This window comes from Heterocephalus glaber, unplaced genomic scaffold (genome assembly GCF_053883595.1).
Source record: "Heterocephalus glaber isolate CG9 unplaced genomic scaffold, H.glaber_assembly_v1.0 deba00001608, whole genome shotgun sequence".
Lineage (NCBI taxonomy): Eukaryota > Metazoa > Chordata > Mammalia > Rodentia > Bathyergidae > Heterocephalus > Heterocephalus glaber.
This window is the reverse complement of record NW_028258379.1, coordinates 475,892-489,849: the sequence shown is the minus strand read 5'-3', so window position 1 is coordinate 489,849 and position 13,958 is coordinate 475,892. Positions and strand designations below refer to the sequence as shown.

Sequence of the window (13,958 nt, the reverse complement as noted above, 5' to 3'; positions counted from 1 at the left end):
GATAACAAGTATCATAGGCAGGGCACCGGCAAATGTTTACTGAAGAGAACAAATGGTTAATTCAGAGGGGAAGAATTTAGTTGGAGTCCAGTTGACCTTGGCTGGAAGTGAACTCAGCAAGCCCCTGTTACTTTTAATGTAATATAGCCGAATTATGAAAGGGCAAGAAGCTTGCAGCCTCTAATACTGGGCAGAGATGTCTGCTACCCATGCCACACTATGATTTCAAACAGAGAAAGAAACAGCACAGTTGTGTTTCTAGTTCCTTTGACAGCATTTTGTTCTGTTTCATCTATGGATATTTCTGGCCTTCAACACTTTACATAACTGCATTTCATATTGTAAGTCTCATTTATGAGTATTTCTAGCTTTCAGAAGATACAAAATAGCATTTTACTTATGTGGCTTTCTATTCATTTGTGTGCATGGGGGAAGAGAGAATAAAAATGAAGACTGCTCTTATCTATGTTCACATTTCCATCCATCTTATCGCAAGAAAATCATCCATCCTTAATTACTACTTTCCCCTCACTCAAAACTCTATCTTGGCTTTCTGAAATCTGTATTGTATCAAATTAAAACTTAATGCAGTATCCAGAGTCCTCAGCAATTTACTGAGCCTCCATCCCCCTGTGGCACAATATTACTTTTCCCTCTGTACCCTCTGTGTGCTGCACGCCTGCCTTCTATGAGGACACAGTCCTGACTTTTTTCTTTCCTCTGCCTCTGTCAGTGATGACAACCTTCCTGGCAATCCATTTTCTTCTCTTTATGCCGTTGACCTCCAGGGACCTTTCCTCAATTGCTTCCCCAGAATCTTTTCCCCAATCTTGGCTTATAAGCACCTCAAGGCTTATAGCATTAGTTTGCTCTGCCCCAGAGCTGTAATTGTCCTTCAGTAAATCTGCCACTGAAATCTTCAGTTGTTTCACAAGGCTTATTTTGTCTTCTAGTTTCACTGTAGCCTTTTGAGCATAAGAATTACGAATAAATGGTCTCTCGTATATTCTAAAAGCTCCCACAAATGCAAAATCTAATCTGTTTTTCTTGTTTTTACATCAAGAAAAGAAGTATATCAAAAACAAATAGAAATTCTGAGTGATAACCTGGAAAGAGAAAATCAGAGATGGTAAAAAAAAAAAAATCGTTTGTGTTATTTTATAGTATATGTTATCTGGAGCCCACGGGAATGATTTTCCGAAATATAAAATTGTGTGAGTTTTCTCAGATCTAGGTGTGTTTGATAGCTTGATTTTTGGGCACTGAACAAACCCAAAGATTTCCATTTCAATAGAACAGAGTCACCAGAAATTGGACTTGCCGGTGCTCATGCAGTGCCTGTCGCTCACCCAGGCTTCTGTGTGAACCGATGGGCGGGTGAGTGGGGCCACGCGGGTGGTGATGGAGGAGAATGGTGACCACCACAGTCTCCACGTATGGACTGCGCTGGTTACTCTGCTACAGAGCCTCAGTTACTGCTTTCTCTTTGCTTCCACCCCTCTGAAGTAGAGAATGGTAGCAGGAACCCCCTTGTGAAGTTATGGTCAATGTCGGAGAGATGATCTGTGTATTCAGATCAAGTGCACCAAGGAAGCACTTACTACTAGTGCATTTTAAGGTTACTATTCATAAGACTAATTGCACATTTTTAAACCATCTTCCTAATATATAGCTTTTTTATGTTGTGCTGGAGAGAAAACATTGACAACCTGCAAGCTTGAAATTTCTTACTAGCACTTAGGGCAATTTGGATAATTTCATTAGTATTTCTACCTCTGCTTCTTTTCTCTACCTGCCCCCAAGCACTCCCTATGTCCATCCTTCACCTGGAGAAGGTGAGCTCCTACCCACTATGGTTTGTCCCCAGGGTCTCACTGGAAAGCAACTAGTAGAGACACCATTGAGGTCACAGTTAATGTTTTGTTCTTTTGTTTCAGTTATGTGTAGTCTGCATCACCAATGGCACCAGAGATTTTGTAAAATTATAGTAGGACTCGCTTTGCTTTGAATTCCTTCATCGTTTTGTTAAACTGCTGTGTCAATTTAATTGTAATTCTTTTTGTTCTAATCTCTAGCATCATAACTCAGTGGAAACTAGCTTGTTTGAGAAAACAGCATGCATGATGGTTAGCCCAGAAAAAGACCAAAATACAAGTAATTGCAGGTAAAATTGAGCATGCAGAACAGAGATGAAATGAATTACTGGAAGAGGTAAGGGAATCCGCCCTGATATTGAGAATTACTCTACATGCTTGCATTGTGTATCAGTGATCCTCTTTCAATATTTGATTAAACTATATTCATTAAAAAGCTATTTTCTTTTCTGCTGATTTCAAATTTAGAATGAATTGTTTAACTTTTTTCAGAAATGCATCATTTGCTGTATATTACTAGAAGTATTTAGCAATTTAAATAGCAGTTCTCTCCAGCATGTTTTTAAAGCCTGTAACCAGAAATGCATTTGATGTTAGTCTTTTTTTTTTTTTTTTGGTACTGGGGATCGAACTGGGGACCTTGCGCTTATAAGGCAGGTGCTGGAACAACTGAGCTAAATCCACAGCCCTGATACTAGTCTTTAAGGGAGCTCCCTCTAAAAATATGAGACTAAGGATCACTGGTTACTCCATGTCTTCCCTTCCTCTACCCACTATCTTCCTCCCCTCCCATCCCTCATTTATACATAGCATTTGGTGAAGAACTTAATTTCTGGAGAGAAAAAAGAAATCCTTCTCAGAAGTTCCCGAGAAATCACATAACCTGAAATCACAAGCAATGTATGCAAGGATATATCAATTTACCTGTTTGAGAATGTAAGGCTGACGACCACAAGATAAATTTATAAAAATCCTCATTTTTTTAATTAGACCAAACTTAGAGAAATGGAGATCGATGAATTTGTGATACAGATTGAAAAAGTTACAGCACAATTAAAAGAAGAGGAGGAATTTGTAATCAGAGAAAAAAACTTAATTTATGAGTTAAGCATATATGAGGTAATTTTTATTTTACATCTAAGAATAGTCTGGGATGACCACATAGTGGGGAGAGGAACAATATTTCACGTTTCTCTGACCAGTTAGGTGCAAAAAAATTCTTCCAGTATGGACAAGGCTACAATTTTATTGTAAATCTTTCCTCTTCTTTACCTGAAAAAGGAATACAAATAGAACAAGAAATATTTTTATATAAAAATATAAGTCACACACTTCCACACTATGCAGAGCTGCAGATCAGTGTTGTAGATAGTGGCCAGGGACACTGGGAAGGCCACTGGGAGCCGGCTTGAGACAGTTGAGACGGCAGTGGGATACAAGAGAGTAGAGAGTCAGTCGCAATCCTCGTTACAAAGAGGGCATTGTGCTGACTTGGGAGCTGCCAAAAGGCAGGCTGGATGAACTAGGACAGGAATGCTGGGGAAAGAGGTGGGGCCAGGCCGTGAAGAGGCCAAGAGGCTGCAGGTCTGAAGAACACAACAAAACCACACCTTATAAGGTGATGATATAACCTTTTTATTGTAATAGTATATCTAGTTATTTCTATCCCCACCCTGTTTTCATTGACATCCACATTTTTAAAATCTTGTATGCTTTGTTTTGGTGCCTTTTTCATAAAATATGATCAACCAAGGAAAATTTTCCTCAAGTATGTTTTTGGTTGTCTACATGGTAGCAATAGAAATGTAGGAATCGAGATATAGAACTGAAAGGATCTTTGGAAAGTTGATTGAATCTAACCTTTTTCCATTACAGATTGCCAGACAATCAAGTGAGTCAAACAATGACTATTGACTGAACATTAAGTGTGTGCCAGACTCTATTCTGTGCCCCTCAGGATAGAAGACAAAACTCTCCCCTTCCATTCTACTCAATTGTTGGGTAAATTCTCCAAAACCACTTCTCAATTAGCTTTATTTTCTTTAAAGGATTTAATTGTTAAGGAAATGAAAATTAGCAAAGGAACAGAAGACGAGCTCATTGATAGTCTTCCACACCTTCATTTGGCAGAAGAAGAGTACACAATAAAAAACAGAAGTCTACAAGAGCTCTATGGGACACTTAAAGGTACACCTGAAGCCTCTGGTAGCTAACCTTCCTCCCAGGTTCTCTTCCAACTTGAGGGGGTCATCAGTCACAGCAGTGGTAAAATTTGCCCACCTTATCCCATCACCTTTAATTCTCTGTTTCCTTCTCCACACCATAACCTTACTTTTATTATATTATATTTATTTTATTATATTTGCTTTTATTAAGTCTTTCTTTCTCTCTCTTAAAGACTATTTACAATTAAGAATTAAGAGTTAAGTATATTGTGTTCTCTCCAGATTTGGTAAGAGTAGAATTAACCTGAATCAGCTACCACATAGAGAAAATTTTCTGTCTAACCATGAATTTGCTAATTATATCTCCTTTCTAGCTAAGACCTGAACCATTTATCAAGCAGCTGTTGCTTCAGTTTTGTTTTTTTTTAACTAGCCTACTCTAAAGGCACAGATAGCTAAGATTTATCTCAGCTCTGGAAGCTGAGTTAAAGATATAAAATATCCCTGAAACTATGGGTTTTTGGATTCTTTGACATACTATAACCATGCATGGATTTAATATAAAAATAATTGTTTCTCCACAAAAATTGGATATGATCATCTAATCCTACACTCATGGTCCAGAATCATCCTAGAGGTTTGAGTAGTATCTTGCATTTAAGGAGCAGAGGATCATTTTCCAGGGAGTCCATGCAGGTCTATAAGCAGGAACCACATCTAGACCTCATATCTTCTAGATGACAAAAGAAGACTATGAGAATTGGAATACCAGGAGCAAAAGTTATAGAAAGGACTAGCAAAAGACACCCACTAGGGTAGGAGTAGGAATGACCACCTAGCAAAGATGAATATGAGGATAGGTATTAAAATGTCTGTGTCAAAATGGGCCATCATATGGAAGCCCAGGGTGTTCAACTGTAAAATGAACAAATATTCAAAATTGAAGTGATTATTGCCAAGAAAGGTAGAATTTTAAAAAATATTTTAATAATAAGTATCTAGGCAATCAGTCTAGTTCTTCTCTCTTGGTTGATTTTCCACTTTTTGTCAGGTTTTCATTTTGTCAACTTGGGCAGATCTCCTTGGTGTTTGATCTAGACTCACAATACACATGTACTTCATTCCCAATTTCTACCTTCCCTCCTATCCCTTTCATACAAGGTAGAGGATATAAGAAACACAATGAACATAAAAGTAAGCAGTACGAGGAGGGATCATAGTAGATGTGGATATTTCAGGTTTTTTTAAGTATTACAGTGGAGGACACATTATTAGTCCCCTTCAAAATACTCACCCTTACCTCAAACACACTGACCCCATCCTTCTTTCTACTTTCTGAAATGGTTCTGGAAATCTTTCCTGAGTGTCTTTAACAGGTGTGATTTTTTTTTTTTAAATGCAGTGAATGCTGCTACTGAGTGCCATCCAGTGGAAAGGCAGGTTCATAAAAACATTATAGTGTGTCCTCTTCCATCTTATTCTCCAAATCTGGCACCATGTGATTTCTGGCTCTTCCTCAAATGTAAAAAGGACCAAGAAAGATAGATGTTTTGATGGATTCAGGACATTGGGGGAGCCAGGACAACTCAACTAAAGATATTCAAAAAGAAGAATTCCAGAACTGCTTCAGAAAGTGGCAAGGACAATGGGATAAGTGTGTTTGAAGTGTGAGAATTAACTTGGGGGGACTGATGGCAATGTGTCTTTTACTATAGTAATTTTTAAAATTAAAACTTCACCGTGGTTTTCAATCATTCCTTATACATCACATATACTGAATCTCTTAAGGTAAAGAAAAGAAAAAAATGTTGGAGAAAGCAAAGAAAAAGAAGGGGACATAAGAGAAAGAAAGGAGACAGAACATTAGAGCACCAGGCATCAGTGTGTGGGAAAGTGCTCTGGCCAGATGTTCCACTTATAGACAGCAGGGCTCAGTTAACACAAAGAACAGTGTTGTGGCTTTTAGTTACATGTCATAGATGAAACACACTAATATATCTGCTCTCTTGACAGCAATATCTTGCTAGAAATTGAAAGACAGTGGACTTCAAAATTCTAAAGTAATATAATCCTCTATGTTAGATAACTAACCACACTATCAATCGAATATAAGCCTAGAAGAGACATATTTGGATGTACAAGATCTCAAAACACTTATCTCATTTACCCTTTTCCATGAAGGTAGTATAGAATTTGCTTTAATAACTGGAATAAATCAAGAAAAAGAGGAGGATATGAGACTCAGGAAACAGGAAGTTCAAGAGAAGAGATACTTAGAGGTTGACTCTAGGAGGTCAGCTGTGAGGCAGCACTAACAGAGAAAAGACTCCAGAAGGCACAACTCAGAGGGGCAGTGAAAGAGGAGAAGTGGACCTGACAGATTCGCTAATGTGTTTGACTATGTGTGCATTATTCAGCTTTCCATCACTATAATGGAACAGCTGAAAGAACTCACTTTTAAAGAGAAAAGGGCATTTTGGTTTACAGTTCTGGAGTTCCAGTTCAAGACCAAGCTGACATTGCTCTGGCCCTCTGTCGGGAGTGCTGGATGGCAATGGCAGAGAGAGTGGTGGAACAAACTGCCCACCTCATAAGCCAGGAAGCAAAGAAGGGGAAGAAGAGGCTCTCACAATGCCCTTTGGGGGCGTCCCCCAGTGAGCTAAGGACCCCCATCAGGCTTTGCCTCTTAAGGTTCCACAACCTCCCAATAGCAGTAGGCTGAGGAGGAAGCCTTCAACACCAGAGGCCCTAGGGACCCTTAGCAACTAGAGCAATGGAAAGTAACATTCAGAAAGACTTTACAATTCTGTTGTAGGTTGTGAATTAATGATATATGCATGAAACACTGAGAACAGTTTTATAGTGAGGCAATTTTTATGTCAGGTTAATTTTTAAAATTGTGAAAAAAATATATATACCATTTAACTCATAAATGAGGAAGCCTTACATTGTCATAAAAATATAAAGTTCTGATTTGTTTAAGCAAAAATCCTACCTTTATGGGGAGGTTGTGGGAAAGATGGAGAGGCTGTGGGTGTGGGTGGGAATGTGGGATGGGACTGAGGAGGATAAGTCCTCCTTTACTATACCAAGAAGTAAATAGAAGGTGTATTAAAATGATGAATTAAGAACCATGTAAGTATGTATTTTAAGAATATTTTACAACATGGAAGGAGAAAGAAGAAACAGAGCCCAGAAGAAGGGGCTTTTGGGCCACCTTCTGTCCCGCCATTCCTGGCCCAGAGGAAGGGGCTTCCTGGCCACCATCCCTCCCCCTGCTCCCAGCCCAGAGGAAAGGGCTTTTGGGCCATCATCCCTACCACTGTTCCCGGCCCCTGTCCCACTTCTCCCAGGTCAGAGGAGGTAATCTGTGCAGGTGCCAACAGCCCCCCCCCCAGTCGAAATGAGAAAACACATAAATAAGTCTCAAAACCAGACTTCCAGATCACCTACAGCAACCCCAAAGGGAAATGAGATGGAACACTCTGATACTCAACCACCTGGACCCACTGAACTAGCAACAAAAGGGGATCTGGAAAAAATGAAATCAGAAATAATTTCTCAGATAACAGGAGAAATTCTACTCCTAGTGCAAGACATGATTAATAAATCTAGAGAGGAGCTCAGGAACATGATGGAATCCCAACATAGAAAACAAATGGAATCCATAAAACAGATGAAATAGATTTCCAGGAGATAAAAAACTCCATTGAAAGTCTACACAGCAGAATGAGCCAATGTGAGGACAGAATTGCAGATATAGAAGATAAGATTACAATTAATGACCAGGAAAAGAAAAATTGCTTCAAAATTATAAGGGAACATGAGAAATCAATACAGCAGCTGCTAGACAATGCAAAGAAGAATAACATAAGACTGATTGGAGTCAATGAAGAAACAGGACAGGGTGGAGATGACATAAAAAACTCTTCACCAAAGTAATGACAGAAAACTTCCGAAGCAGGGGAAAAGAGCTTGACATACAGATAAGTGAGGCATATAGGAATCCAAATAGACTTAATCAAAAAAATCTACACATAGGCATATAAGTGTTAAGATTCCAGAAACTCAACAGAAGAACAAAGTTCTACAAGCAGTTAGAGAAAAGAAACAAATCACAATCAAAAGAAGCCCATCAGAATCACAGCAGATTTCTCAACACAAACCATCAAGGCAAGAAGAGCTTTGAGTGACATATTCCAAGGCCTAAAAGGAAACAGCTTCCAACCCAGATTGATATACCCTGCAAAACTATCTTTCAAAATGGATGGAGAAATAAGATACTTTCAAGAGAAAGAGCACCTCAGGAACTTTGTGAATACCAAACCAGCACTCCAAAGAATTTTACACAATATCCTAGGAACAGATATTGAGGACCACAACCCCAGAAAGCAAAGCAGAATGAACCCATCTGGCATGACAAGAAATTAGATGGAAAGGGGGAGAACCCAACAAAAAGAAAAAGTCATGGCAATGACAAGTCAATACATTTCAGTTATAACCATCAATGTTAATGGTCTCAATTCACCAATCAAAAGAAATAGACTGGCAGAATGGGTCAAGAAGCAAAATCCAACAATATGCTGCATATAAGAAACACACTTAATTCAAAACGAAACTCATAGACTGAAAGTTAAAGGGTGGAAAACAATACTCCATGCGACAGGAACCCGAAAAAAAGCAGGAGTAGCTATCCTCTTTTCAGATCAAGTAGATTTCAAACCAACACTGATTAAGAGAGATGAAGAAGGACACTACATCCTTGTAAAGGGAACAATCCAAGAGGAAGAGATGACAATCATAAATATCTATACACCAAACACTAGTGGTGCACAAACACCCAACTATATAAAACAAATACTAACGGACATGAAAAGTCATATATGCACTAATACAATTGTAATGGGGGATCTCGACACCCCACTGTCACAAATAGATAAATCAAGTAGACAAAAAATAAGTAATGAAATACTAGAACTCAATCGAACTCTTGAACAAATGAACTTAACAGATGTTTACAGAGTGTTCCACCCCACAAAATCAGAATACACATTCTTCTCAGCTGCACATGGGTCATTCTCCAAAATAGACCACATTCTCACACATAGAACATGTTTAAGTAAGTGCAAAGGAATTGAAGTTATTCCCTGTATATTATCAGACCATAGTGCGATGAAATTGGAGATCCATAGCAAAAGAAACTTGAAAAATTTCATAAACCTGTGGAAATTGAACACACTTCTGAATAAACAGTGGGTCATAGAGGAAATTAAAGAAGAAATCAGACAGTTCCTTCAATTAAATGACAATGACAATACAACATATTGGAATCTATGGGACACAATGAAAGCAGTCTTACAAGGGAAATTCATAGCAATGAATATGCATATTAGGAAAACAGAATGAGCCCAATTAAACAACCTGATGCTAAACCTCAAGCTTCTAGAAAGAGAAGAGCAAGACAACCCCAGAGCTCATACAAGGGAAGAAATTATAAAGATCAGAGGAGAAATCAATGTAATGGAGACTAAGAGAATGATACAAAAAATCAATGAAGCCAGGAGTTGGTTCTTCAAAAGAATCACCAATATTGACAAACCCTTAGCCAACCTTATCAGAAAAAGGAAAGAAAAGGCCCAAATCCATTCAATTAGGAATGAAAAGGGTGAAATAACAACAGACCCAGCAGAAATCCAGAGGATCATCAATACCTACTTCCAGAACCTATATGCCAATAGGATGGACAACACAGAAGAAATGGACAGATTCCTAGATACATATGAATTACCAAAGTTGAATGAAGAAGTCCTAAAAATTCTCAACAACTCAATATCAACCAATGAAATTGAAAATGTAATTAAAACCTTGTCAACTAAGAAAAGCCCGGGCCCTGATGGCTTCACTGCTGAATTCTACAAGACATTTAGAGAGGAACTGCTGCCACTACTGTTTAAACTCTTCAATGAAATTGAAAGGGAAGCAGTACTCCCAAATTCATTCCTGGAAGCAAGCATCACTTTAATCCTCAAAGCAGAGAAAGACCCAACCGAAAAGGAGAACTATAGGCCAATCTCACTAATGAACATAGATACAAAAATCCTTAATAAGATAATGGCAAACAGAATACAGAAGATCATCAAGAAGATCATACAAGTGATCAAGTGGGATTCATCCCAGGGATGCAGGGATGGTTCAACATATGCCAATCAATCAATGTAATTCACTATATCAATAGTGCCAAGGACAAAAACCATATGATTATCTCCATAGATGCAGAGAAAGCATTTGACAAAATCCAACATGCATTTATGATAAAAACCCTCCAAAAAATTGGAATAGATGGTCTCTACCTCAAACTGATAGAAGCCATCTATGAAAAACCAACAGCAAATATCATACTAAATGGTCAAAAACTGAAATCCTTCACACTAAAATCAGGAACAAGACAAGGATGTCCACTATCACCACTCTTGTTCAATATAGTTCTGGAAACATTAGCCATGGCAATTAGACAAGAGAAAGAAATAAAAGGAATAAAGATAGGTAATGCAGAAGTCAAATTGTCATTATTTGCAGATGACATGATACTGTATATAGAAGACCCCAAGAACTCCACCAAAAGTCTTCTAGACTTAATAACCAAATTCAGTCAAGTAGCTGGTTACAAGGTCAACACACAAAAATCAATAGCTTTCCTCTACACCAATGACAGACTCACTGAGAGAGAAATAGGGCAAAGAATTCCTTTCACAATAGCATCCAAAAAACTGAAATAACTAGCAATCATCCTAACGAAAGAGGTCAAAGACCTCTTCTCTGAAAACTATGGCACTCTGAAAAGAGAGATTGAAGATGATATCAGAAAATGGACAGACATTCCCTGCTCTTGGGTAGGAAGGATTAATATAGTGAAAATGGCCATACTTCCAAAACTGCTATATAGATTTAATGCAATTCCAATTGAGATCCCAGCAGCATACTTCATGGATCTTGAGAAAATAATCCAAAAATTCATTTGGAACAAGAAGAGACCCAGAATATCAAAAGCAATTCTAGGTAACAGAGACATGGCAGGGGGTATCACAGTCCCCAACCTGCAACTATACCTCAAAGCTACTGTGATAAAAACAGCATGGTACTGGCAAAGAACAGACCTGAGGACCAGTGGAACAGATTAGAACATGCAGAAACAATGCCAGACACACTCAGCCATCTCATCTTTGATAAAGGAGCCAAACACCCTCACTGGATGAAAGATAGCCTCTTTAATAAATGGTGCTGGAAAAATTGGATTTCAACTTGCCAAAGATTAAAACTAGACCTATACCTCTCACCATGCACTAAACTAAAATTGAAATGGATTAAAGATCTAAATATTAAAATAGAAACTCTGAACCAGTTAGAACAGAGGTTAGGTAGAACTCTTGAAGACATCGGTGTAGGAAAAGATTTTATGAACAAAACCTCAGTTGCCTGTGAACTAGCATAAACAATCAACAAGTGGTATCTCTTCTTATTAAAAGCTTCTGCACAGCAAGAGAAACTACCAGCAGTGTGAAGAGACAACCCACAATGTGGGAAAAAATCTTCACCTGCTTTTCCTCAGACAAAGGTCTACTATCTTGAAACTATAGAGAACTTAAAAAGATCAGACCTCCCAAATTTAAAGACCCAATCTGAAAATGGGCATCTGAAATGAACAGACATTTCACAGACAAAGAAGTAGAAATAGCAAATAAATACATGAAAAAATGTTCAACCTCACTGGTCATTCAAGAGATGCAAATGAAAACAATGCTGAGATTCCACTTCACTCCAGAAAGAATGGCTGCTATCATGAAATCAACCAATAACAAATGCTGGTGGGGCTGTGGAGAAAGAGGAACCCTGCTCCACTGCTGGTAGGAGTGTAGACTGGTGCAACTACTGTGGAAATCAATACAGAGATACCTCAAAGAACTGGGACTGGAAGTCCTATTTGACCCCGCTATTCCAGTGCTGGGGATCTTCCCCAAAGAATTAAAAGAATCATATCACAGTGATATATGTGCACCCATGTTCATAGCAGCACAGTTTGTGATAGCTAAAACATGGAAACAGCCCAAATGCCCGTCAAATGGAGACTGGATAAAGAAAATGTGTTTTTTTTAATAAAATGGAGTACTACTCAGCCATAAAATTGGGAAATTAGAGACATTTATAGCTAAGTGGATGCACATTGAGGCGATAGTCTTAAGTGAAATAAATAGGACACACATGTGTAAACACGAATAGTTTCTCTGGTGTGAGAAACTGAAAGTGTAAATAAGGACTGAAATGTATAATAGGTAATGTGAAATAGGAAGAAAAGGGGCAAAGGGGAAGGAAGTGGGAGGGCTAGGGGAAAAGATAGAAGGGAATGGGATTAATATGAGAAAATGGGAGAGAAGCTCAGCTGGTCCCAGAACCCAGAAGGAAGCTCCCTGCCTCCATCCCAGGCTCCTAGGGCAGAGAAGGTGAGTCGGTCCCAGCAGCCAGAAGCAAGCTCCCCACCTCCATCCCAGGATCCTAGGGCAGAGAAGCTCAGCTGGTCCCAGAACCCAGAAGGAAGCTCCCCGCCTCCATCCCAGCTTCCTAGGGCAGAGAAGGCTCCTAGGGCAGAGAAGCTCACCTGGTCCCAGCACCCAGAAAGAAGCTCCCCACCTCCATCCCAGGCTCCTAGGGCAGAGAAGCTCAGCTGTTCCCAGAACCTGGAAGGAAGCTCCCCACCTCCATCCCAGGCTCCTAGGGCAGAGAAGCTCAGCTGGTCCCAGCACCCAGAAAGAAGCTCCCCCGCTGCCATCCCAGGTTCCTAGGGCAGAGAAGATGAGTTTCATGGGTGCCAGAAGCACCCCCTCCTGTGGAAATGAGAAGACATGTAAACAAGTCTCAAAAACAGACTTTGGGATCACCTACAGCAACCCCAAAGGGAAACGAGATGGAACAATCTGATACTCAACCTCCTGGACTCTCTGAACTGGCAACAAAAGAGGATCTGGGAAAAATGAAATCAGAAATAATTACTCAGATAACAGCAAAGATTTTGCTCATGGTGCAAGACATGATTAATAAATCTAGAGAGGACACAGATAAAAAAAAATAGAGAATCTGAGGAACATGATGGAGTCCCAACATAAGAAACAAATGGAATCCATAAAACAGATACAAACAGATTTTCAAGAGATTAAAATCTCCATCAAAAGTCTGCTCAACAGAATGAACCAATGTGAGGATAGAATTTCACATATAGAAGATAAGATTGCAATTAGTGAGGAGGAAAAGAAAAATTGCTTTAAAATTGTAAGGGAACATGAGAAATCAATCCAGCAGCTGCTAGACGATGCAAAGAAGAATAACATAAGACTGACTGGAGCCAATGAAGAAAGAGGAGAGAGTGCAGATGACATAAAAAAAACTCTTCACAGAAGTGAGGGCAGAAAACTTCCCAAGGAGGGGAAAGGAGCTTGACATACAGATAAGTGAAGCATATAGGACTCCAGCTAGCCTTGATCAAAAAAAAATCTACACATAGGCATATAATAGTTAGGATTCCAGAAATCCAACAGAAGAATAAAATTCTACAAGCAGTGAGAGAAAAGAAACAAATCACATATAAAGGAAAGCCCATCAGAATCACAGCAGACTTCTCAATGCAAACCCTCAAGGCAAGAAGAGCTTGGAGTGATGTGTTTCAAGCCCTAAAGGAAAACAGCCTCCAACCCAGATTGAAGGACCCTGCGAAACTATCTTTCAAAATTGATGGAGAAATAAGATACTTTCATGACAAAGAGCACCTCAGGAACTTCATGAATACCAAACCGGCACTCCAAAAAATTTTAGACAATACCCTAGGAAAAGACAATGAGGATCACAACCCCAGGAAACCCAGGAGAATGAATCC

The 13,958-nt window shown here is 39.1% G+C and overlaps 1 protein-coding gene across 1 annotated transcript in view; it reads left to right on the top strand.

Annotated features, from left to right (window-relative positions):
• Ccdc175 (coiled-coil domain containing 175) overlaps window positions 1–13,958 on the top strand; it is a 68,750-nt gene that overhangs the window by 44,069 nt on the left and 10,723 nt on the right. The window contains 4 exon segments of the mRNA XM_021248405.2: window positions 1,064–1,129; window positions 2,076–2,211; window positions 2,865–2,993; window positions 3,923–4,061. Of these exon segments, the coding sequence (XP_021104064.1) occupies window positions 1,064–1,129; window positions 2,076–2,211; window positions 2,865–2,993; window positions 3,923–4,061 (470 nt within the window).